This window comes from Scyliorhinus torazame, chromosome 15, assembly GCF_047496885.1.
Source record: "Scyliorhinus torazame isolate Kashiwa2021f chromosome 15, sScyTor2.1, whole genome shotgun sequence".
Lineage (NCBI taxonomy): Eukaryota > Metazoa > Chordata > Chondrichthyes > Carcharhiniformes > Scyliorhinidae > Scyliorhinus > Scyliorhinus torazame.
In genome coordinates, this window is record NC_092721.1 from 5,668,207 (window position 1) to 5,692,148 (window position 23,942).

Genomic DNA, 23,942 nt, shown 5'->3' on the forward strand with positions numbered 1-23,942 from the left:
ACATAAAGGCCAACATTCCATTTGCCTTCCCCATTACCTGCTGAACTTGCAGGCTAGCTTTTTGTGATTTATGCACGAGGACCCCCAAATCCCTCTGTGCTGTAGCTTTCTGCAGTCTCTCTCCATTTAAATAATATTCAGCTTCTTTATTCTTCCTACCAAAGTTCAAACTTCACATTTTCCTACATTATATTCCATCTGCCAAGTTCTTGCCTACTCACCTAACCTGCCAATATTCCTCTGGAGACTTTGTGTCAGGGATTTGAGTAAGGCTTCAGGGATTGAATGGCCTCTACCTGTTCCTATGACAGGTTGTGTTAAATGACTCCACAAATAGGCCAAAAACCTCAGAGGAGGAAGATGGCTTGGCAGTAAAGGATTTGGGAGAGAGACAGATTTAAATAGAGTTTAGTTGAAGCACATTGCACTGATATACTGCAGGCAATACCATGTACGAAGCCTTCGCAATGTTTAGTAATTAACAACTCACAATGTCCTATAAACATACAATGCATAGGGATTAAACACTTCACACACTTTCCATGGTACACCAAACTTTATATTTCTCCCAATTGTGCCCCAGAAAGATGAAACTATTGTGGCCTTGCATTAAACTTCATGGACTGAACAGACTGTTACTGTCCTCTGCTGCCCAAAGTAGAGATTGCACCACAGCAATGCTGCATTGCAATGTGCATGCCACTGTTTTATCAGCAGTATGTCCTATTGAAACAGGGCTTTCCAAGACTACGTTCAATCTTCCTGTTGGCTTATTGGTCATGACTGGGCCAGGGCTGTATTAGATGCTTCGATTTATTTGAATTTAGTGTGATCTCTTAAAGAAAAGCTTTAATACTTTGTGAAAATTACATTCATTTTGAAAACCAGGAGAGGGCAGCACGGTGGCGCAGTGGTTAGCACTGCTGCCTCACGGCACCGAGGAGGGCAGCACGGTGGCGCAGTGGTTAGCACTGCTGCCTCACGGCACCGAGGTCCCAGGTTCGATCCCGGCTCTGAGTCACTGTCCGTGTGGAGTTTGCACATTCTCCCCGTGTTTGCGTGGGTTTCACCCCCACAACACAAAGATGTGCCGGGTAGGTGGATTGGCCACGCTAAATTGTCCCTTAATTGAGAAAAAAAAGAATTGGGTACTCTATATTTATATTTTTAAAAATTGAGAAGCAGGTGTCTTTCCACCTTGTCCATTTGTTCCCTTTAATAATAATCATGTCATGGATTAGGCAGAGAATAGCAACAAAATTCTGAGGGCAGCCAAATTTGATGAGGATTTGCGGCTGACAGAAGTTCATAAAGGGCTCGTGCAGCGGTTGGTGGTGTTCCCTGCACTTTCCTTGCCATTGCCACCCTGTGAAGATCATGTTTGTGGTGTCATTCAAAGGGCAAAGGCTGCGCTGTGACAAGTTCTCTGGCCTCTGGGAGGAGGCAATGGTGGAGGATTCTTGCAACAATCTTCCCTGTGTCAGACAGCAGGGAGAATCCTCTGCAGTTAACACAATCTGACTTGTGTCTCCTCTTGAGTATAGTCACGAGCGCTGCATCCTGACTTCCCACCCGGGATGTGCTCCTCTTCTCAAATGAGTTAAATGAGGTTGTGCGGCTGTTCCAGGAGTGTATTTCAATCATGTTCCAGTATTTCAGTCGGGATTCTATCTGCTTCAGGGGCCTTGTTATTTCTCAGCTGTCCAATGGCCGATTCAACTTTGGATCAGGAGTCGCACCAAGACTGTGCGAACAGGGTATTGAGGAATTAGGTTGAAGACGTTCCAAGTTGAAGACAAGAGTTTTGGGTGAGGAATTCTTCAGAATGTTCTCTCCAGCGAGCCACTGGCTGGCTCCCTGTCGTTGATGAGCTCCCCGCCATCTTGGCTATCAGTGGGCTGGACTCTTGAGTATTTAGGCCATGGATCATATTAATAGTGCTGAAGAAACCATGCATGTGATTGGTGTTTGTGAGTTGTTGGATGTCTCATACTCTTTCTACCCACCATTTGTTCTTAATGTTGCGGGTTTTATGATGTATCACTGCATCCAGACACCTGTAGGACTGCTGCTTTTCTCTGGGTGTATGGTGAAGTTCCCATTCTGTGAAAGCTTTGCACTCACACTCGACTAGGTCCCGTATATCTGGGTTATTTTTATCCAACCAGCCATGAGCTCCTGATATTTAGGTTGAGAGGTTGAAACAACTGCTCTACTCTGAACAGAGTCGCAACAGGAGGCTCCCAGGAGGACAGCGAAAAGGTTTTAGGGATGTGATCAAACATCCCCGCCAGCTCAAGGGTGTTTCAGGCATGTGACTGTCCAAATTGAGAAGGCATAAAACACATCAAGAGACTTGGTCGGGAACGCGCAGAGGCAAAACCGAGGCCCCGGAGAGAGTGCACAAGCTTCCAAACACCTCCTCTGTCCAAGCCTCCTAGCACTACCTGCCCCACAGAGTGTGCAGAGCGCACTTTGGACTAATCGGCCCTCTCGGAACCCATTGAACTGGAATGGAAGCAAATCCTCGATCCTGAGGAGACTGCCTCAAGAAGAAGGATCTGAAACAAAACGCAGAATAGCCCATAAAAAGTAATTTTCACACCATTTAGAGAATTTAAAATGTAGAGAATGTAAAAAAGAACATTTTAAAACAATGTTAAAAAGCAGTAGCTCCTGGAAGTAGCTTTAAACAAGTGACTTGTGGTTGCTGTTCTAAAAGTTTCAGTTTGTGTACCTTTCATGATTACTGCATGTCCCAAAGAACTTTACAGCCAATCAAACATTTTCAACTACAGTCATTATTGCAGCCAGATTATGTGCAACAAGAGCCCCATACACCGCAATGTGATGTTGATCAGATAATCTATTTTTGTCAAGTTGGTTGAGGAATAAATATTAGCACAGGTTACCCAGGAGAACTTCCCTGATTTTTCAAAATAGCTCAATAGGATCTTTAACAATCATGTGAGAGGGCAGACAGGGCCTAAGTTTAATGTTTCACCCGAAAGATGGTCTACGTAACCTGCGTGAGTACTTAGTAATTTCTGTATCTGTGCTCCCAGGTTCCTCTACCCCAATCAGACATTTACTTTCCATCCTATATGAATAGGATGGGAATAGAGGGATACGGACCCAGGAAGTGTAGAAGATTGTAGTTTAGTCGGGCAGTATGGTCGGCACGGGCTTGGAGGGCCGAAGGGCCTGTTCCTGTGCTGTACATTTCTTTGTTCTTTGTTCTTTGAGTCTGTGACCTCCTTTATCTTTCTTACTGTGTCTAACGTCCCACTTAATCTGCAGCAAGTCCATTTGCCAAATCAGGTTACAGTTCACATTCAACTCCATCCTCTCTGGGGAAAAAAGCCTATGATAAATTAGGATTGGCTGTTATTGATAAACAGATCGATAATATCACCATTACATGGGGCATTTTCCTTTAGTTTCCTCTTGAAGTTTGCAGGGGGCAAGAGATATCGGGATATGAGGAGGAATGTTTTTACACAGTGAGTGGTAATGACCTGGAACTCATTGTCTTGAGGGTGATCGAAGCAGAGATGATCAATGATTTCAAAAGGAAATTAGATGGGCTGTTGAAGGATATAAATGTGTAGAGACATAGGGATAGAGTGAAGAATGGGACTGACTGGATTAGCCAATAATAAAAGTACTTCCTTGAGATGGAAACCAGATATTTGTGTCTTTCGCAAATGGCTATATGTACCATTTTAATCTCTCTGAAGATAAATTGTTCAGCTATTTTATGTCAGTTATCAGTAATAAGAAAATCTGCTCAGTTCAAACAGTCTGTAGCATAATTCAAAATAATGAAGATGCTGCACTTCCCCACTTTGGTATCATCCTGAAATAAAATAACTCCGAGTTACCACCCTGTATTCTCCCAACAGATCCAGGCCAAAGCTTAATTCTGCCTCTGTGCACCATATTTACAGGTGTAGGGAAGGCCTAACAGACCATCCCTCCTGAGCATATAGACCAGGGACTTCCCGACAGACCTTCCCTCCTGAGCATATAGACCAGAGACTTCCCGACAGACCTTCCCTCCTGAGCATATAGACCAGAGACTTCCCAACAGACCTTCCCTCCTGAGGATATAGACCAGGGACTTCCCAACAGACCTTCCCTCCTGAGGATATAGACCAGGGACTTCCCAATGCCATGGGGTTGAGACGTTTACTGGTTACTGAGGCAGTTTAACATTTGTTGTTGTTGATGATTTTTGGAGAAACTGTATGTAAAGCTCATTAGCATTGAACCACCTTTCATCCTAATGCTTTGTTAACTTACTTTAAAGACATAAAACTGAAAAGAAGCTTGTGGCGAACCACTGACTAATCTCAAAGAACAAAGAACAAAGAACAAAGAAATGTACAGCACAGGAACAGGCCCTTCGGCCCTCCAAGCCCGTGCCGACCATACTGCCCGACTAAACTACAATCTTCTACACTTCCTGGGTCCGTATCCTTCTATTCCCATCCTATTCATATATTTGTCAAGATGCCCCTTAAATGTCCCTATCGTCCCTGCCTCCACTACCTCCTCCGGTAGTGAGTTCCAGGCACCCACTACCCTCTGCGTAAAAAACTTGCCTCGTACATCTACTCTAAACTTTGCCCCTCTCACCTTAAACCTATGCCCCCTAGTAATTGACCCCTCTACCCTGGGGAAAAGCCTCTGACTATCCACTCTGTCTATGCCCCTCATAATTTTGTATACCTCTATCAGGTCGCCCCTCAACCTCCTTCGTTCCAGTGAGAACAAACCGAGTTTATTCAATCGCTCCTCATAGCTTATGCCCTCCATACCAGGCAACATTCTGGTAAATCTCTTCTGCACCCTCTCTAAAGCCTCCACATCCTTCTGGTAGTGTGGCGACCAGAATTGAACACTATACTCCAAGTGTGGCCTAACTAAGGTTCTATACAGCTGCAACATGACTTGCCAATTCTTATACTCAATGCCCCGGCCAATGAAGGCAAGCATGCCGTATGCCTTCTTGACTACCTTCTCCACCTGTGTAGCCCCTTTCAGTGATCTGTGGACCTGTACTCCTAGATCTCTTTGACTTTCAATACTCTTGAGGGTTCTACCATTCACTGTATATTCCCTACCTGCATTAGCCCTTCCAAAATGCATTACCTCACATTTGTCCAGGTTAAACTCCATCTGCCATCTCTCCGCCCAAGTCTCCAGACAATCTAAATCCTGCTGTATCCTCAGACAGTCCTCATCGCTATCCGCAATTCCACCAACCTTTGTGTCGTCTGCAAACTTACTAATCAGACCAGTTACATTTTCCTCCAAATCATTTATATATACTACAAAGAGCAAAGGTCCCAGCACTGATCCCTGTGGAACACCACTGGTCACAGCCCTCCAATTAGAAAAGCATCCCTCCATTGCTACCCTCTGCCTTCTATGGCCTAGCCAGTTCTGTATCCACCTTGCCAGTTCACCCCTGATCCCGTGTGACTTCACCTTTTGTACTAGTCTACCATGAGGGACCTTGTCAAAGGCCTTACTGAAGTCCATATAGACAACATCTACTGCCCTACCTGCATCAATCATCTTAGTGACCTCCTCGAAAAACTCTATCAAGTTAGTGAGACACGACCTCCCCTTCACAAAACCGTGCTGCCTCTCACTAATACGTCCATTTGCTTCCAAATGGGAGTAGATCCTGTCTCGAAGAATTCTCTCCAGTAATTTCCCTACCACTGAAGTAAGGCTCACCGGCCTGTAGTTCCCGGGATTATCCCTGCCACCCTTCTTAAACAGAGGAACAACATTGGCTATTCTCCAGTCCTCCGGGACATCCCCTGAAGACAGCGAGGATCCAAAGATTTCTGTCAAGGCCTCAGCAATTTCCTCTCCAGCCTCCTTCAGTATTCTGGGGTAGATCCCATCCGGCCCTGGGGACTTATCTACCTTAATATTTTTTAAGACACCCAACACCTCGTCTTTTTGGATCACAATGTGACCCAGGCTATCTACACCCCCTTCTCCAGACTCAACATCTACCAATTCCTTCTCTTTGGTGAATACTGATGCAAAGTATTCATTTAGTACCTCGCCCATTTCCTCTGGCTCCACACATAGATTCCCTTGCCTATCCTTCAGTGGGCCAACCCTTTCCCTGGCTACCCTCTTGCTTTTTATGTAAGTGTAAAAAGCCTTGGGATTTTCCTTAACCCTATTTGCCAATGACTTTTCATGACCCCTTCTAGCCCTCCTGACTCCCTGCTTAAGTTCCTTCCTACTTTCCTTATATGCCACACAGGCTTCGTCTGTTCCCAGCCTTTTAGCCCTGACAAATGCCTCCTTTTTCTTTTTGACGAGGCCTACAATATCATTCGTCATCCAAGGTTCCCGAAAATTGCCGTATTTGTCTTTCTTCCTCACAGGAACATGCCTGTCCTGTATTCCTATCAACTGACACTTGAAAGCCTCCCACATGTCAGATGTTGATTTGCCCTCAAACATCCGCCCCCAATCTATGCTCTTCAGTTCCCGCCTAATATTGTTATAATTAGCCTTCCCCCAATTTAGCACATTCATCCTCGGACCACTCTTATCCTTGTCCACCAGTACTTTAAAACTTACTGAATTGTGGTCACTGTTACCGAAATGCTCCCCTACTGAAACATCTACCACCTGGCCGGGCTCATTCCCCAATACCAGGTCCAGTACCGCCTCTTCCCTAGTTGGACTGTTTACATATTGTTTTAAGAAGCCCTCCTGGATGCTCCTTACAAACTCTGCCCCGTCTAAGCCCCTGGCACTAAGTGAGTCCCAGTCAATATTGGGGAAGTTGAAGTCTCCCATCACCACAACCCTGTTGTTTTTACTCTTTTCCAAAATCTGTCTACCTATCTGCTCCTCTATCTCCCGCTGGCTGTTGGGAGGCCTGTAGTATACCCCCAACATTGTGACTGCACCCTTCTTATTCCTGATCTCTACCCATATAGCCTCACTGCCCTCTGAGGTGTCCTCTCGCTGTATAGCTGTGATACTCTCCTGAACAAGTAGCGCAACTCCGCCTCCCCTTTTACATCCCCCTCTATCCCGCCTGAAACATCTAAATCCTGGAACGTTTAGCTGCCAATCCTGCCCTTCCCTCAACCAGGTCTCTGTAATGGCAACAACATCATAGTTCCAAGTAGTAATCCAAGCTCTAAGTTCATCTGCCTTACCCGTAATGCTCCTTGCATTAAAACATATGCACTTCAGGCCACCAGACCCGCTGTGTTCAGCAACTTCTCCCCGTCTGCTCTGCCTCAGAGCCACACTGTCCATATTCCCTAGTTCTCCCTCAACGCTCTCACCTTCTGACCTATTGCTCCCGTGCCCACCCCCCTGCCATACTAGTTTAAACCCTCCCGTGTGACACTAGCAAATCTCGCGGCCAGGATATTTATGCCTCTCCGGTTTAGATGCAACCCGTCCATCTTATACAGGTCACACCTGCCCCGGCAGAGCTCCCAGTGGTCCAGATAACCGAAACCCTCCCTCCTACACCAGCTGTTTAGCCACGTGTTTGTCTGCTCTATCTTCCTATTTCTAGCCTCACTGGCACGTGGCACAGGGAGTAATCCCGAGATTACAACCCTCGAGGTCCTGTCTTTTAACTTTCTGCCTAGCTCCCTGAACTCCTGCTGCAGGACCTCATGCCTCTTCCTGCCTATGTCGTTAGTACCAATATGTACAACGACCTCTACCTGTTTGCCCTCCCCCTTCAGGATTCCCTCTACCCGTTCGGAGACATCCTGGACCCTGGCACCAGGGAGGCAACATACCATCCTGGAGTCTCTTTCACGTCCACAGAAGCGCCTATCTGTTCCCCTGACTATAGAGTCCCCTATAACTATTACTCTTCTGCGCTTTGACCCTCCCTTCTGAACATCAGAGCCAGCCGTGGTGCCACTGCTCTGGCTGCTGCTGTTTTCCCCTGATAGGCTATCCCCCCCGACAGTATCCAAAGGGGTATATCTGTTCGAGAGGGGGACAACCACAGGGGATTCCTGCACTGACTGCCTGCCCTTTCTGGTGGTCACCCATTTCTCTGCCTGCACCTTGGGTGTGACCACACTTACATAACTGCGATCTATGACGCTTTCCGCCACCTGCATGCTCCTAAGTGCATCCAATTGCTGCTCCAACCGAACCATGCGGTCTGTGAGGAGCTGCAGTTGGGTGCACTTTCTGCAGATGAAGCCAACCAGGACGCTGGAAGCCTCCCGGACCTGCCACATCTCACAGTCAGAGCACAGCACCCCTCTAACTGACATTGCGTCAATTAATTAAAATTAAAATTTGTCTTTTTTTTTTTATAAATACTTTTTTTTTTTTTAAATTACAAAGTTACTGTCAACTATCTGTTTCCTAGCACTAGATTTCTAATAGAAATGCGATAGCTAACTATAATATCCTCCGATCTCTGGCTTAGATATCCTCTAAATTATAATTAAGTTATTATGTTTAATTAGTTCCCAAATAGTCAAAAAAATTTAGGTTAGAATCCCAACCAGCCACTCAGGTCACAGCTTTTCTGTCCCCCCCGACACACACAATTTGAAAAAAGGTATAAAAGTAAAAATCACTTGCTTACCTTCTGAGATGTTCTCAGGTTCTCTCGCTGACAGAGACTGCTCCTCCACCTCCACTCCTTGGCCTGCACAATGCTAATAATATATAATATAATATGGCACTTACCTTACACCAATGGGTCTTATTATTAGGTTAGAGGAGGAGGGTGGGTGGGAGACACTACACGTGTAGTGTCTCGGGTTTCCTCTCCACCAGAATTTATTGGGGGGGGGGGGGGGGGGGGGACTTGCCAGAGGTCGAACTTCCGGTTCCCGCCGAAATCCAAAGGGCTTTACCTGTAAAGGTAAGGTTTTTAAACTCACTACTCACCTCCAAGAAGGCCCCTGCGCACCGCTGCCGCCGAAATCCAATGGGCTGCTCCTGTAAAGGTAAGAGCTTTTAAACTAACTACTCACCTCCCAGAAGGCCCCTGCGCACCGCTGCCGCCGAAATCCAAAGGGCTTTACCTGTAAAGGTAAGGTTTTTAAACTCACTACTCACCTCCAAGAAGGCCCCTGCGCACCGCTGCCGCCGAAATCCAATGGGCTGCTCCTGTAAAGGTAAGAGCTTTTAAACTAACTACTCACCTCCCAGAAGGCCCCTGCGCACCGCTGCCGCCGAAATCCAAAGGGCTTTACCTGTAAAGGTAAGGTTTTTAAACTCACTACTCACCTCCAAGAAGGCCCCTGCGCACCGCTGCCGCCGAAATCCAATGGGCTGCTCCTGTAAAGGTAAGAGCTTTTAAACTAACTACTCACCTCCCAGAAGGCCCCTGCGCACCGCTGCCGCCGAAATCCAAAGGGCTTTACCTGTAAAGGTAAGGTTTTTAAACTCACTACTCACCTCCAAGAAGGCCCCTGCGCACCGCTGCCGCCGAAATCCAATGGGCTGCTCCTGTAAAGGTAAGAGCTTTTAAACTCACTACTCACCTCCAAGAAGGCCCCTGCGCACCGCTGCCGCCGAAATCCAATGGGCTGCTCCTGTAAAGGTAAGAGCTTTTAAACTAACTACTCACCTCCCAGAAGGCCCCTGCTCTCACACACATTTGTCCATCTGGAACTGATTAAACAACTTTTCCCTTCACATTAATTGTAGTCCCTTATAATCCATTGCATTTTCTCTAGGTAACTGTACCAATCTGATATCCTCCAGCTCTGTTACTAGATCTTTGTCAGGTTCCACTCAGTGTTTTCTGTTGCCTGTGTGCTTCTGGCGTTAAGTCACAAGCTATAAAAATAACAAATATTTACAAGATGTTTGTACTGTCTATTCAGTCCATTTGTGAAAATACTGCCAGCCAAGTGGGAGGTATAAGTAGTTCCAGCCACCTTCGCTGTTCTGCGATATCTGGTCAATAACATGTACTCGTTCGTCTAAATCACCACCCCTGCAAATGTTTCGTTTTCAGTTGGCTTTACCAGAATTCTCCTGTGCTTAGTTACGGGCTAGAGCAACCCTGTCCCATCTGCTTACCAGCAACCTTTCTCTGCCAGTCCCTGGTCCTTGTTCTCCTGTCTTTTGCCATCACTGATTCTCCCTTTCCTCTACTGCCAACTCGCATCAGCCATGCATCCTGACTGATCATCCTTCTCATCCTTTACCAATGTCTGACATTCGCCCCTCTGAATTTAATTATGCTGAACTCCGTATTGATAAATGCTCCCAAGGTCCTGCCCCTCCCACCCCCCGTAAACTACGAGTCTGTATCCGATTTCAGGGTAACTTGTGAGACCCCAGGATTCAATCGAGTATTGCTCACCTTAGACTGACTATTCAACATACTTTTTAAATTATTTTTTTTTCCAATTAAGGGGCAATTTAGCGTGGCCAATCCACCTACCCTGCACATCCTTGGGTTGTGGGCGAGAGACACAGACATGGGGAGAATGTGCAAACTCCACACAGACAGTGACCCGGGGCCGGGATCGAACCCGGGTCTTCGGCGGCGTGAGGCAGCAGTGCTAGCCGCTGTGCCGCCCTCCTTGGCGCTGTGAGGCAGCAATGCCAACCACTGTGCCACCGTGCTGCCCCCTTTCAACATCTTTTTAATGATGTACAGAAACAGAGCCTTTAACAGCTGCCATCTCCTAACCACACAAGATCAGCTGTCATTCACAACACCGACTATTTGCCACACTAATAAGTTTTCCATTGCAGCATTTTAAAACATACACGCAACAGAACAATATCTAAAGCACAAAGGCTTTGATGGAGCGATTTATCAGGAGTCATCCTGTGGAATAACATACAGAAAGGCAGAGCAGAAACAGGTGTATCTTTGCTTCAGTTGCTCTCATTACTCCTGTAAACAGTCTCCAGCTGGCTATTTGAACAACAACTTGCATTTATATAGCTGCTTCAATTTAGAAAATGGCCCCAAGGCACTTTGCAGGATACACTGCACTTAATGTCAAACACATCCTTATGAACGTGACAAATGAATTTACACCCACACAGGGTTTGAGTTTTGGCTAATAGTTAAATCAAAGCATCCTCTGCAAAGAGGTCCTAACCGGTGACGTTTTCCACTGGCTAAATTGACAGCTCACACTGGGATCACTGGTTCCATCCAGCTTGAGAACAAAGATGTGTTAGAGAGAGTCTGAAGATTTCTAGTGATGAGTTTGAATGAAGGTTGGACAGGTTACAGGATTAATTTTGCATTGTTTGATGTCATAATTCCCCAGAATCTGTTTACAAACCTCCTATGGTTTCTCGTCTGCCTCACACTGCTGGCTTGTGATGCAAAACAAGGCCAGCAGCACGGTTCAATTCCCGTACCAGCCTCCCCGAACAGGTGCCGGAATGTGGCGACTAGGGGCTTTTCACAGTAACTTCATTGAAGCCTACTCGTGACAATAAGCGATTTTTATTGTTATGGTTATTATATTTCACTTTTTGTAGGATCGAGGGGAAACTTCATCGTGGGAGCTGACAGAACAACTTACCAAGGAAAACAGAAGTGAAGCCTGATCATTCACTTCAGCTTTACAGACACCAATATTAGGGAACCCACTGATAGTCTTGGAGAAATACATGTCATCTTTGGGTTAAATTGTTCATTGGTATCGCAAATTGAAGGGATCCAATTTTAGCTGCAGCAGTAATACTGAACTCAGAGTCAGAGAGTTCAGAGTTCGAGTCCCAGCCTGGGCCTGCACAGCTGACCTCTCTATCGTAACTTTGCTGGACATTGGCCAGAGTGACATGCACTGTCTCCGTGTTGGCTCTCCTGTGGACCAAGTGAGTCAATATCAATTCCCAGCAGGGACTGCACCCTCTGTCATGGTGAGAAAAACTGAAGGAGGCCAATCCAGCCAAAGGATGAATCATGATCATCTTCAGCACGTTCTAAATCATTGTGGATTGTAGTTAGATATTAACACTTTGTTCATTGATCATAATGTGTTTCTTTCTCATACATCAGCAATTAAAGAAAATGACTCTTGGTGTATTCAATAAGTTGTGAAAAGTTTTGAAAACTAAGAGTTCACACTCGGTGAAATAAGAGCTGATCACATCCTCTGACTAGGCGGACCATTTCGAATCAAGCTGTTCAAGGAGCAGTTGGTAGGTTTCTGATGGAATTGGTATTTGGAGGAGGGAAGGGTGAAGAACAAGGAGAGGGGAGGTGGGGCAGAAGGTAGTGAGGGAAGGAAGGGGAAAGAGTGTGGGGAACCTGGGCTCAGACAGCTGCAGACTATCACTCTCAAAATAGCGTCATCCACAAAATCCTGTCACAGTGACATTTAAAACTGATTTCTCCAAATCTGCAACCAACTTGCAAAGTTCCACGATGCAAGTTCGGAGCGAGCAAGGATGTTTTTTTCTTGCGTTGTTACGGTTCTGGGCCAGACCCTCAATTTATATTGGAAAGCAGACAAGAAACCCCAACAATCTTTCAATTTGTAAACTGAGGAAAGATACTTCATCCCCAGGAGTGATTCCGCTGACAACTGGGGCTATTTTGTCTTAAAAGAAACTTGATTATTAACTCAGGATTAACCCCATCAGCATCCAAGAAAAAACAGCGTTTCTTTAAACGGCGTTAAAACAGTTTTAAAAAAAATAAGTTTTTTGAGCTGACTTTCCCGCCTACTTCTGAAATTTTAATTCCGCAAAATCCACACACCGATCAAATGCCAATTATTAATAAAGTTAACACTCAATGGCTACAGATTTATTCACAAATTCCTTGGGAGAGAAGCTTTCAGATGTCAGTCTGAGAAAAACACCTCCTTTCCTCAGAAACCAGAGCAGAACTCTCAAAATAAAACTAAAAACAACATACAGGGCAGGGCTGAAAACAAAACTAAAAACCAAACCCAGTCCCTCCCATGAGTGACCCCACAGCCTGCCGAGCTGTTAGCTCCTTAATCACAGCTTTTTCAGACATCATATCTGCAAACCGTAACTTGTTCTTTTAATAACATTACTACAACAGACACAATATAATATATATTTAAAAACCCTACATTCATCAGTATTTTAAGCAGTTTGTGAATGTATAGAGCTGTAGCTACGTTTGGGATGAGGTTACTAATTGTGGCATATTGTAACATTCTGCAGCAATGCGCTGACTCCCCACATAGTACCTGGGTCTGATTACTCCCTGCTGATGATGCTAGTGTAGTTTACCAGCGGTAACTGTTTTTCTTCCCACCGATGCTGCCTGACCTGAGTGTTTTCAGCAGTTTCTGTTTCTGTTGCTAGGTGACAACTCAATGAATCTCTACAGTGCAGAAGGAGGCCATTCGGCCCATTAAGTGTGCACGGACCCTTGGAAGGAGTACCCTACTTAGTCCCATGACCTGACCCTATCCCAGTAACCCCCACCTAACCACATCTTTGGACTGTGGGAGGAAACCGGAGCACCCGGAGGAAACCCACGCACACGGGGAGAACGTGCAAACTCCATACCGACACCCGAGGCCGGAATTGAACCCAGGTCCCTGCCGTTGTGAGGCAGCAGTGCTAACCACCGTGCTGCCCAGATTTAATTTAACCCTTTATCTTTATTCAATCAGATGAGAGGAGCTTTTGATTTTGCATTATTGTCGTAAATCATTCCTCGCACAGCTCAGCCTTGTTTCCTCAGAAATAGGCAGTATCAAAACAGATATATTTGGCTGCAGATTGCTGAGACTGTACTGAACGTAGCCCAGCATCATTTTAAAATAACTTGTTGAAAGCAATGCAAACACAATGTTCTTCCGTTTTATCTCACTAACAAGGCCGTCCAGCAGATCAGAGTAGAGGTCCCAGGATATCCCTCAGTACCTTCAAGTGTATTCCACATCTCTAAACTTTGCCCACAATTCTGAGCTTTATAACTCAATAAGGGCAGCATGGTAGCACAATGGTTAGCACAGTTGCTTCACAGCTCCAGGGTCCCAGGTACGATTCCCTGCTGGGTCACTGTCTGGGCGGAGTCTGTTTGTTCTCTCTGTGTGGGTTTGCTCCGGTTTCCTCCCACAGTCCAAAGATGTGCAGGTTAAGTGGATTGGCCATATTAAATTGCCCTCAGTGTCCAAAAAAGGTTAGGTGGGGTTATGGTGGAGGTGTGGGGTGCTCTTTCCAAGGGCCGGGGCAGACTCTATGGGCCGAATGGCCTCCTTTTGCACTGTAAATTCTATGAAGCTGCATTTCAAAATCTTCCACAGCCAGCTACTGATATACAGACAAATCCGAATCGCTTTCCATGAAGATTTCTGGTTTCATTAGAAAAGAAAAAGTCAAGGCAAAATGCTACAAACCTGTCAGGAAATTCTGATTCCAATTCTTGCAGTTACATTCCAATCTCTTAGACCGACAGTGCAATGTGTTGATAGCTCTCTTTTGTGTTGGAAAAAGCAGGAAGTTGTAGTTTGAAGATCTTGAGAAACAAAATGCTAGTTTTGCAACAAATGACTTCCAGGTTTCGTCGAGATCCAGAACCATTTGCACTGAGCCCTGGAGTTGGAGATTGAGTTTGTTTAGGTGGACGCTGATGTCAGTTAGAAACCTGGGACCGTAGCTTCCTGTCTCCCCAGCGTCAGATTTGAGAGGGTAACCAAAGGTGCACTAGGGAATTGCTCTCTGAGGTTCCCAGGCATGCGTCTCCACTGCAATCGCCCAGAAGCACTAATATCCCCTGGTCAATTGCACTGTGCTGGGAACTATCCGACAAAGTGATTTAAATTGCTAACTTCAGATGGTTCTGCCAGTGTACGTTAATACAGTGTTTTTCAAACTTTTTTTCCCTGGACCTACTTTTGCCAACCGGCTGACCTTCGCGACACATGCCACTTTCACTTACCTTACATGCGATAGGTGAGCCTGTTTGGTCCTCATGATCACACTCCGATCAAGTTCACAGGAGGAGCAGCACCACCCAAAGCTGCAGACTGGCTGTCCGACCTCTCAGAATCTCTCCAAATGGAGAAAATCTAATTCGCCAACCGAGCATCAGACGACGACTTCCACAGAACGTGGGAGCCATTCACCCAATTGTTCCGGGACCTGTTTATCGCCAAAGAACAAGCGGAAGAATAGCCAGGTAGCCAAGAACCGGGAAAGTAGCCAAGGCATGAGAGGGAGGGATAGACCGGGGAGGGGGGGGACAACAAAGCCGAAAAGGAAAGAAAGGCGAACCACAGGAGAAGGAAGGGGACAAGAGTGAGGAGACAGGGAACAATAGAGGGGAACCGGGGAGGCAGGGGAATAATAGCCGGAAGGAGGGCACGGGAAACTTGGCATCTACAGGGACGGAGAACAAGGAAAATCCGGGCGAACGTCTGAAGTGGAGGTGACCACGAGACGACAACGGCAGTGAAATCCATCTTGGAGAAGCAAGTGACAACACCAGCACCAGACCCACTCGCATATTGCCCCCTGTAATTGTTTCTCCGGCACCCAAATGTGTATCTACCTCCCCAGTTCTCCACCCCCCCCCCCCCCCCCCACACACAAACAGATGCCTACTTATGTGTCAAAAATAATATTGCCAACTGTACAGAGTTGCTGCTGTGGAGCTGGTGCATAATACCCTACCAGTTATTTTATTTTATGTTTGTTCTTTTTGTGGTATGTTTGTGTGTGCTCTTCTCTTCTATTCTGCGTACATAACGGTAAATATACTTTGTTCAAAAACCCAATAAAAAACATTTATTTTTAAAAAAGTTCCCAGGAGGCGAGGGCGATGCGCAGATCAGGAGCAGAGTTCAGCCAGTTCCTTTGTGCCCTCTTCATCTTTGTGAAAACGGGAAATTGAATCTCGCACATGTAGGTCGTCATGAAGGCAATACCAACAAAATGCTTGTTTTACTCAGCACTGGATACTCCTTGGTGATTCTACTCCAGAATGCCAACAACCTCATGGAATTATGGCGTGTTTTTACTGTTCTGTCACAGGCAAGGCACAGAAGTTCAGCCTCATTTGGAGTCAGCTGTAAGTTAATAATTGACTCGGGTCTCAAATGCAAAGGTATCTTTCACCCACCTCTCTTCCAAAATCTGAAACTTCTTTGGAAAGTAGCGACAAAAACTGTTGATCAGCGGAGCCAGATGCGATTGAATAAGGCTTGCCAGTCTATTGACTGTTCCAGGTGAGAAGTCAGCTGAAAAAATGAAATGCATCCCACTGAGTGATAACACAGTGCCGTGGAATTTGTGATATTGCTGAGAATTTAGAAGTCCAGCTTATTTCTCGTTTCAAGTCAACAGAAGTTCTCAATACAACTGGATGAAAGCACAGATGTTTCAGATTGTGCACCCTTGCTAGTTTACGTTAAGTATGTTTGGCACGATTAATTTGTTGAGGATTTGCTGTGCAACACTGTTTTCTTTAATAAATATAGAGTGCCCAATTCATTTTTTACCAATTAAGGGGCAATTTAGCGTGGCCAATCCACCTACCCTGCACATCTTTGGGTTGTGGGGGCGAAACCCACACAAACACCTGGAGAATGTGCAAACTCCACACGGACAGTGACCCAGAGCCGGAATCGAACCCGGGTCCTCGGCACCATGAAGCAGCAGATTTGAACATTTAATAAAATTCACAATTCCTTTCAATACCACTTCAAGATTGGATGGAATTTATTTTAATGCAAATGCCTCACGGTGAATTAAACAATGACTCCAAACAATGTCCAGATCAGCACACTCCTTAATCCTTATTATAACTCTGCTGTTTTTCCCAGTCATGGTGGCTGCCCCATCGTTTGTGATTCCTTTGCAATGAACCAGGTTGAGTTTGCACTTTACAGCCATGTAACTATTCAATGCTTCAAAACATCTGTGTGCCAGTCGTGCTGGTTGGTAATGTCAGGCAGATAGGGCGGGGGAGTGAACCTAGGTTTGGTGCTCTTTCAGAGGGTCGTTGCAAACTCAATGGGCTGAATATCGTCCTACGCTGTGAGATTTCTATGCTCCTACTTGTACGTCTCAATGGTTCAGGCATAGACGGGACATTTTTGTTCTTGATATGATTATTTGATAAATCATTGAACAGAACCTCAATTGCTGAAGAATGTTTCTTTTATAAATTCTTTGGCTGCTTTCTGTTTATTGTAGTACACTTCCATTTTATAAATGCCTTCTGTGCCTTGATAGATAGGAGATTCTGTGGGAACGTGTGAGGTCATGAGTAAGGTTTCAAAGTTGCAGGAGTGTACCGGCAGAAAGGAAGGTGGTTTAAAGTGTGTCTACTTCAATGCCAGGAGCATCCGGAATAAGGTGGGTGAACTTGCGGCATGGGTTGGTACCTGGGACTTCGATGTTGTGGCCATCTCGGAGACATGGATAGAGCAGGGACAGGAATGGTTGTTGCAGGTGCCGGGGTTTAGATATTTCAGTAAGCTCAGGGAAGGTGGTAAAAGAGGGGGAGGGGTCGCATTGTTAGTCAAGGACAGTATTACGGTGGCAGAAAGAACGTTTGATGAGGACTCGTCTACTGAGGTAGTATGGGCTGAAGTTAGAAATAGGAAAGGAGAGGTCAACCTGTTAGGGGTTTTCTATAGGCCTCAGAAAAGTTCCAGAGATGTAGAGGAAAGGATTGCAAAGATGATTCTGGATAGGAGCGAAAGTAGCAGGGTAGTTGTTATGGGGGACATTAACTTTCCAAATATTGACTGGAAACGCTATAGTTTGAGTACTTTAGATGGGTCCAATTTTGTCCAGTGTGTGCAGGAGGGTTTCCTGTTGCAGTATGTAGATAGGCCAACGAGAGGCGAGGGCATATTGGATTTGGTACTGGGTAATGAACCAGGACAGGTGTTAGATTTGGAGGTAGGCGAGCACTTTGGTGATAGTGACCACAATTCGATTACGTTTACTTTAGTGATGGAAAGGCATAGGTATATATCGCAGGGCAAGTGTTATATCTGGGGGAAAGGCAATTATGATGTGATGAGGCAAGACTTAGGATGCATTGGATGGAGAGGAAAACTGCAGGGGATGGGCACAATGGAAATATGGAGCTTGTTCAAGGAACAGCTACTGCGTGTCCTTGATAAGTGTACCTGTCAGACAGGGAGGATATGGTCGAGCGAGGGAACCGTGGTTTACTAAAGCAGTTGAAACACTTGTCAAGAGGAAGAAGGAGGCTTAGGTAAAGATGAGACGTCAATGTTCAGTTAGGGCGCTCGAGAGTTACAAGTTAGTTAGGAAGGACCTAAAGAGAGAGCTAAGAAGAGCCAGGAGGGGACATGAGAACTCTTTGGCAGGTAGGATCAAGGATAACCCTAAAGCTTTCTATAGATCTGTCAGGAATAAAAGAATGACTAGGGTAAGAGTAGGGCCAGTCAAGGACAGTAGTGGGAAGTTGTGCGTGGAGTCCGAGGAGATAGGAGAGGTGCGAAATGAATATTTTTTGTCAGTATTCACACAGGAAAAGGACAATGTTGTCGAGGGGAATACTGAGATACAGGCTACTTGACTAGAAGGGCTTGAGGTTCATAAGGAGGAGGTGTTAGCAATTCTGGAAAGTGTGAAAATAGATTAATCCCCTGAGCCGGATGGGATTTATCCTAGGATTCTCTGGGAAGCTAGGGAGGAGATTGCTGAGCCTTTGGCTTTGATCTTTAAGTCATCTTTGTCTACAGGAACAGTGCCAGAAGACTGGAGGATAGCAAATGTCCCCTTGTTCAAGAAGGGGAGTAGAGACAACCCCAGTAACTATAGACCAGTGAGCCTTACTTCTGTTGTGGGCAAAGTCTTGGAAAGGTTTATAAGAGATAGGATGTATAATCATCTGGAAAGGAATAATTTGATTAGAGATAGTCAACATGGTTTTGTGAAGGGTAGGTTATGCCTCACAAAACCTTATTGAGTTCTTTGAGAAGGACCAAACAGGTGGATGAGGGTAAAGCAGTTGATGTGTATATGGATTTCAGTAAAGCGTTTGATAAGGTTCCCCACGGTAGGCTACTGCAGAAAATATGGAGGCATGGGATTCAGGGTGATTTAGCAGTTTGGATCAGAAATTGGCTAGCTGGAAGAAGACAAAGGGTGGTGGTTGATGGGAAATGTTCAGACTGGAGTCCAGTTATTAGTGGTGTACCACAAGGATCTGTTTTGGGGCCACTGCTGTTTGTCATTTTTATAAATGACCTGGAGGAGGGCGTAGAAGGATGGGTGAGTAAATTTGCAGATGACACTAAAGTTGATGGAGTTGTGGACAGTGCGGATGTTACAAGTTACAGAGGGACATAGATAAGCTGCAGAGCTGGGCTGAGAGGTAGCAAATGGAGTTTAATGCAGAAAAGTGTGAGGTGATTCATTTTGGAAGGAATAACAGGAAGACAGAGTACTGGGCTAATGGTGAGATTCTTGGCAGTGTGGATGAGCAGAGAGATCTCGGTGTCCATGTACATAGATCCCTGAAATTTGCCGCCCAGGTTGAGAGGGTTGTTAAGAGGCGTACGGTGTGTTAGCTTTTATTGGTAGAGGGATTGAGTTTCAGAGGCATGAGGCCATGTTGCAGCTATACAAAACTCTGGTGCGGCAGCATTTGGAGTAGTGTGTGCAATTCTGGTCGCCGCATTATAGGAAGGATGTGGAAACATTGGAAAGGGTGCAGAGGAGATTTACCAGAATGTTGCCTGGTATGGAGGGAAGATCTTATGAAGAAAGGCTGAGGGACTTGAGGCTGTTTTCGTTCGAGAGAAGAAGGTTATGTTCTAGGTTCTATGTATTTAGAATTGTGACCGGAGGTGGGTTTTGCTTGAGTGGAGATAAAAGATAATGTTAGGATTTAGTGTTTCATTGTCATTGTTGAGCATGGTTTAATAGGTAATTGTCAGCTATTTTTGTGGATAATGTTACTTTTAATCCTGTGTTAGTAATATAACATCGTCCTATTTGTGCATGGAATCACTCTTGGATCGAGTTATCCTTTTCCCAGTTTTACAAATTAAATAAAATATTGGGGTTCCAGTCCAGTATTCCAGCCACTGTTGGGGTCTGGTCCGGCATTTCTAATAAAATTGTAATTCCAGAGGTGGAAAGGAAGGGACTAAAAGTAATTACAATCAGCAGCCAATGGACGCTGGCGAAAACTATTGGAACTAAAAGCGGACAAGTCCCCAGGTCACCAGGAACTTCATCCAAACTCCAAAAAAGGTAAGTGTCTGCTGAGATAGTAGATGCATTGGTTTTGATCTTCTAAAACTACTTATATTCTGTAAAGATCCCATCAGATTGGAAAATAGCAAATGTGATGCCTTGATTCAAGAAAGGAGAAAGACAAAAACAGGAAATTACAGGATGGTTAGCCTAACATCTGTCATAGGGAAAAGGCGGGAATCTATTATTAAGGAGATTATAGTTCGGAACTTAGAAAATCTCAATACCATCAGGCAGAGTCTACATGGTTTCGGGAAAGAGAAATCATGTTTGATTAATTTAGTAGAGTCCTTTGAGGAAGTAACACACAATATGGATAAAATATTGTGGCTGTTCAGTAATTATATTTCCAGAAGGCATTTGACAAGGTGCCACCACATCGAAGTTTACTGAGCAAATTAAAGAGCTCCTGGCATAGAGGGTTACTTATTAACACGGATAAAGGATTTGTTAGCCAACAGGAAACAGAGTAGGTGTAAATGGGTCATTTTCAGGTCACCAAGATGTGATGAGTGGAGTGACACAGGGATCAGTGCTGGGACCTCAGCTGTTTACAATTATATCAATGATTTGGGTGAAGGGACCAAATGGACAGCACAGCAGCACAAGTGGTTAGCACATGTGGCTTCACAGCGCCAGGGTCCAGGTTCGATTCCCGGCTGGGTCACTGTCTGTGCGGAGTCTGCACGTTCTCCCCGTGTCTGCATGGGTTTCCTCCGGGTGCTCCGGTTTCCTCCAACACTCCAAAGATGTGCAGGTTAGGTGGATTGGCCATGATAAATTGCCCTTAGTGTGCAAAAAGGTTAGGAGGGGTTATTGGGTTACGGGGATAGGGTGGAAGTGAGGGCTTAAGTGGGTCGGACTCGATGGCCGAATGGCCTCCTTCTGCACTGTATGTTCTATGTATGGTTGCTAAATTTGCCGATGGCACCAAGATAGGACAGTAAGATGTGAAGAGGACGGATGAAATCAGCAAAAGGATATCAACAGGTTAAGTGAAAGGGCAAGGAATTTGATAGATTGAGAATAATGTGAACTTGTCCACTTTGGCAGGAAGAATAGTAAAGCAGCAAATTATCTAAATGGAAAGAGATTGCAGAACTCTGAGATGCAGAAGGATCGGTGTGCCTTGGTACATGAATCTGTAGCCACCTAAATTGGCCAACTCCCGATTTAAAATGGCGAACGGCAAAGGCTGATGGGAAAGCCAGCCAACAAGACAGAAACCAGCAGCTGCAGGTTTGCTGTGTATTTACCTCTGCAAAGGCCAGACAACATCGATACCAGCGGCCATCAGCATAACAATGTAGCAGCCATCTGCATACTGATGAGCAATCCCCGGGAACAATAAGTAACATTTTGGACACACAAAGCAAAGCCAGACTCCTCGGCACCAGCAGGAGCCTACACAAAGGAGGTGAACGAGCACCTCGAGACCGCCCATCGATCAGGGAACCTCTCCAGTATTGGAGAAAATCGAACCAAGCGATTGGGACAAAGTCCAATCACTTGGGACCAGGTGCAGAGTCCGCCCCGAAAGGCGGGAAGCCCCTGGGGACTATAAGAGTTGAGCCCCAAGTTCAAATCGCTCTCTCTTCTTCCTGCCGGGTCACACAAACCAACATTGACCGTGACCGGTGCAGTGATCGTCGACTGACTTAAGTCTTAATTCAACGCTCGCTACGAGATAGGCGCTCCTAGCTACCAGCCCATACCAACTTCGAATCCCGCAGACTCAGAACCCGAACGAAAGGCCATTTGTTCCCCTGACCTGGTGGGCCAGTCCGAAGCTAAGTATAGGCCTGTTAGTTGTAGAAGTAGCTTAGAAGTAGAATTTGTGCATGAGTAGCGATTACTGTGTATAATAAATGTGCTTTGATTTAAACCTTACTAATCGGTGTATTGAGTTATTGATCATTACTCGGACTTGAACCTCGTGGCGGTATCATAAAGATACCTGGCGACTCGAGAGCAAAGGTAATAAAACAGAGCAATTGAACCAAGGAGAAAATCAGCAACAAATCACAAAAAGATAGTACAGAAAGTGATTAGGAAGACAGTTGCCATTAATTGCAAGTGGAATGGAATATAAATATAGGAAAATTGTACTCGTAATTTGTGAGACCAAATCTAAAGTGCAGTTTGGGCCTCCTCATTTAAGAAAAAAGTTAGTTGCATTGGAAGTAATTCAGAGAAGGTTCACACTCATTCCTGGGATGAAGGGGTTATCGGAGGTTGAAAGATTGAACAGGCTGGGCCTGTGAGCATTGCAATTTCGAAGAACGAGAGGTGATTCTTATAGAAACACACATTCCGGAGGGGATTTGACCGAGTGGATGCTGAGAGGATGTTTCCCTTGTGGGAAAGGCTGGAACTAAAGGACACAGATTGACATTGAAGATGGAGATGAAGAATTTCTTCTTTCAAAGGGTTGATAGTTTGTGGAACTCTTCCCCCAGAGAGTGGCGGAGGCTGGCTGACTGAATACCTTTAAGGTGGAGGTTGATAGATTTTTGACCAACAAGGGGGTGAAAGGTTATCGGGGGTCAGCAGCAATGTGGGGTCGAGGTCACAATCAGATCAGCCACGATCTTATTGAATGGGGTAGCAGGCTCGAGGGGCCGAGTGGCGTCCTCCTGGTCCGAAGTTGTAGATTTGTATATATGCAACAAAATAGGAGACCGTTTCTAGTGGCAGCAAGGTCAGTAAAGAAAGATTAGTGATTAGAAAATTAACAACCAGGTGGGAGGAATTTTTTTAAAATCTTCCTCTGTCTGAAAGGGAAGCACATTCACTGGTAACATTCAAAGGAGAATTGGATAAATGAGTAAAAAGGGTGAAATTTTCAGGGCTGTGGGGAAAGGGAAGGTGTGTACAACAAATTAGACAGTTTTCAAAAAAACTAGCACATGCGCAATGGGCCGAGTGGTCTACTTCTGTGTGTTGGTTCAAAATCCAGGATCAGGACAGAATGGAACGTCCAATGGCAGCCAAAGATGCAGATTTCCCTCAGTACAGGCCTTTCAAAGCTGGGACGCTCCCTCGGTACGGTCCCTCCAAAGTTGCAACGCTCCCTCGGTACACCCCCTCCACTCACTCTGTACAGGCCCTCCAACAGCACAGCTCCCTCGGTTCTGGATTATGGGATCAACTCTCTGGAGTGAGGTTTGAACCCAAAATCTTCTGCTTTAGAGGCAGGGCAGCACGGTAGCAGTGGTTAGCACTGTCGCTTCACAGCTCCAGGGTCCCAGGTCGATTCCCGGCTTGGGTCACTGTCTGTGCGGAGTCTGCACGTTCTCCCCGTGTCTGCGTGGGTTTCCTCCGGGTGCTCCGGTTTCCTCCCACAAGTCCCGAAAGACGTGCTTGTTAGGTGAATTGGACATTCTGAATTCTCCCTCTGTGTACCCGAACAGGCGCTGGAATGTGGCGACTAGGGGCTTTTCACAGTAACTTCATTACAGTGTTAATGCAAGCCTACTTGTGACAATAAAGATTATTAAAACTAAAAAACTACCCACTGAACCACAGCTCACACTCAGCGGTCCGTTTAACTAAACATGCCTCGTAACCCCCGATTCGCACACTGGGCTCATGTACAGGTGACCCAGCAACAATCTTAAATCTTATCATATCTCAACCAATCACTACATTGATCAGCGAGTTATAGGCAAAGACAAATTGCTCTCAAATTTGTATACTCCGCGAGTAAAACAAGGAGATGTAGACACCAG

The 23,942-nt window shown here is 45.5% G+C and overlaps 1 protein-coding gene across 4 annotated transcripts in view; it reads left to right on the forward strand.

Annotated features, from left to right (window-relative positions):
- Window positions 1–12,066, forward strand: part of cars2 (cysteinyl-tRNA synthetase 2, mitochondrial) — a 126,012-nt gene extending 113,946 nt beyond the window's left edge. For all 4 annotated transcript variants that reach the window (XM_072476005.1, XM_072476007.1, XM_072476003.1 and 1 more), the window contains one exon: window positions 11,509–12,066. In XM_072476005.1, the coding sequence (XP_072332106.1) occupies window positions 11,509–11,577 (69 nt within the window). In that variant the 3' untranslated portion in view covers window positions 11,578–12,066. The remainder of the gene's footprint in view (window positions 1–11,508) is intronic.
- The last annotated feature ends 11,876 nt before the right edge of the window (window positions 12,067–23,942 follow it).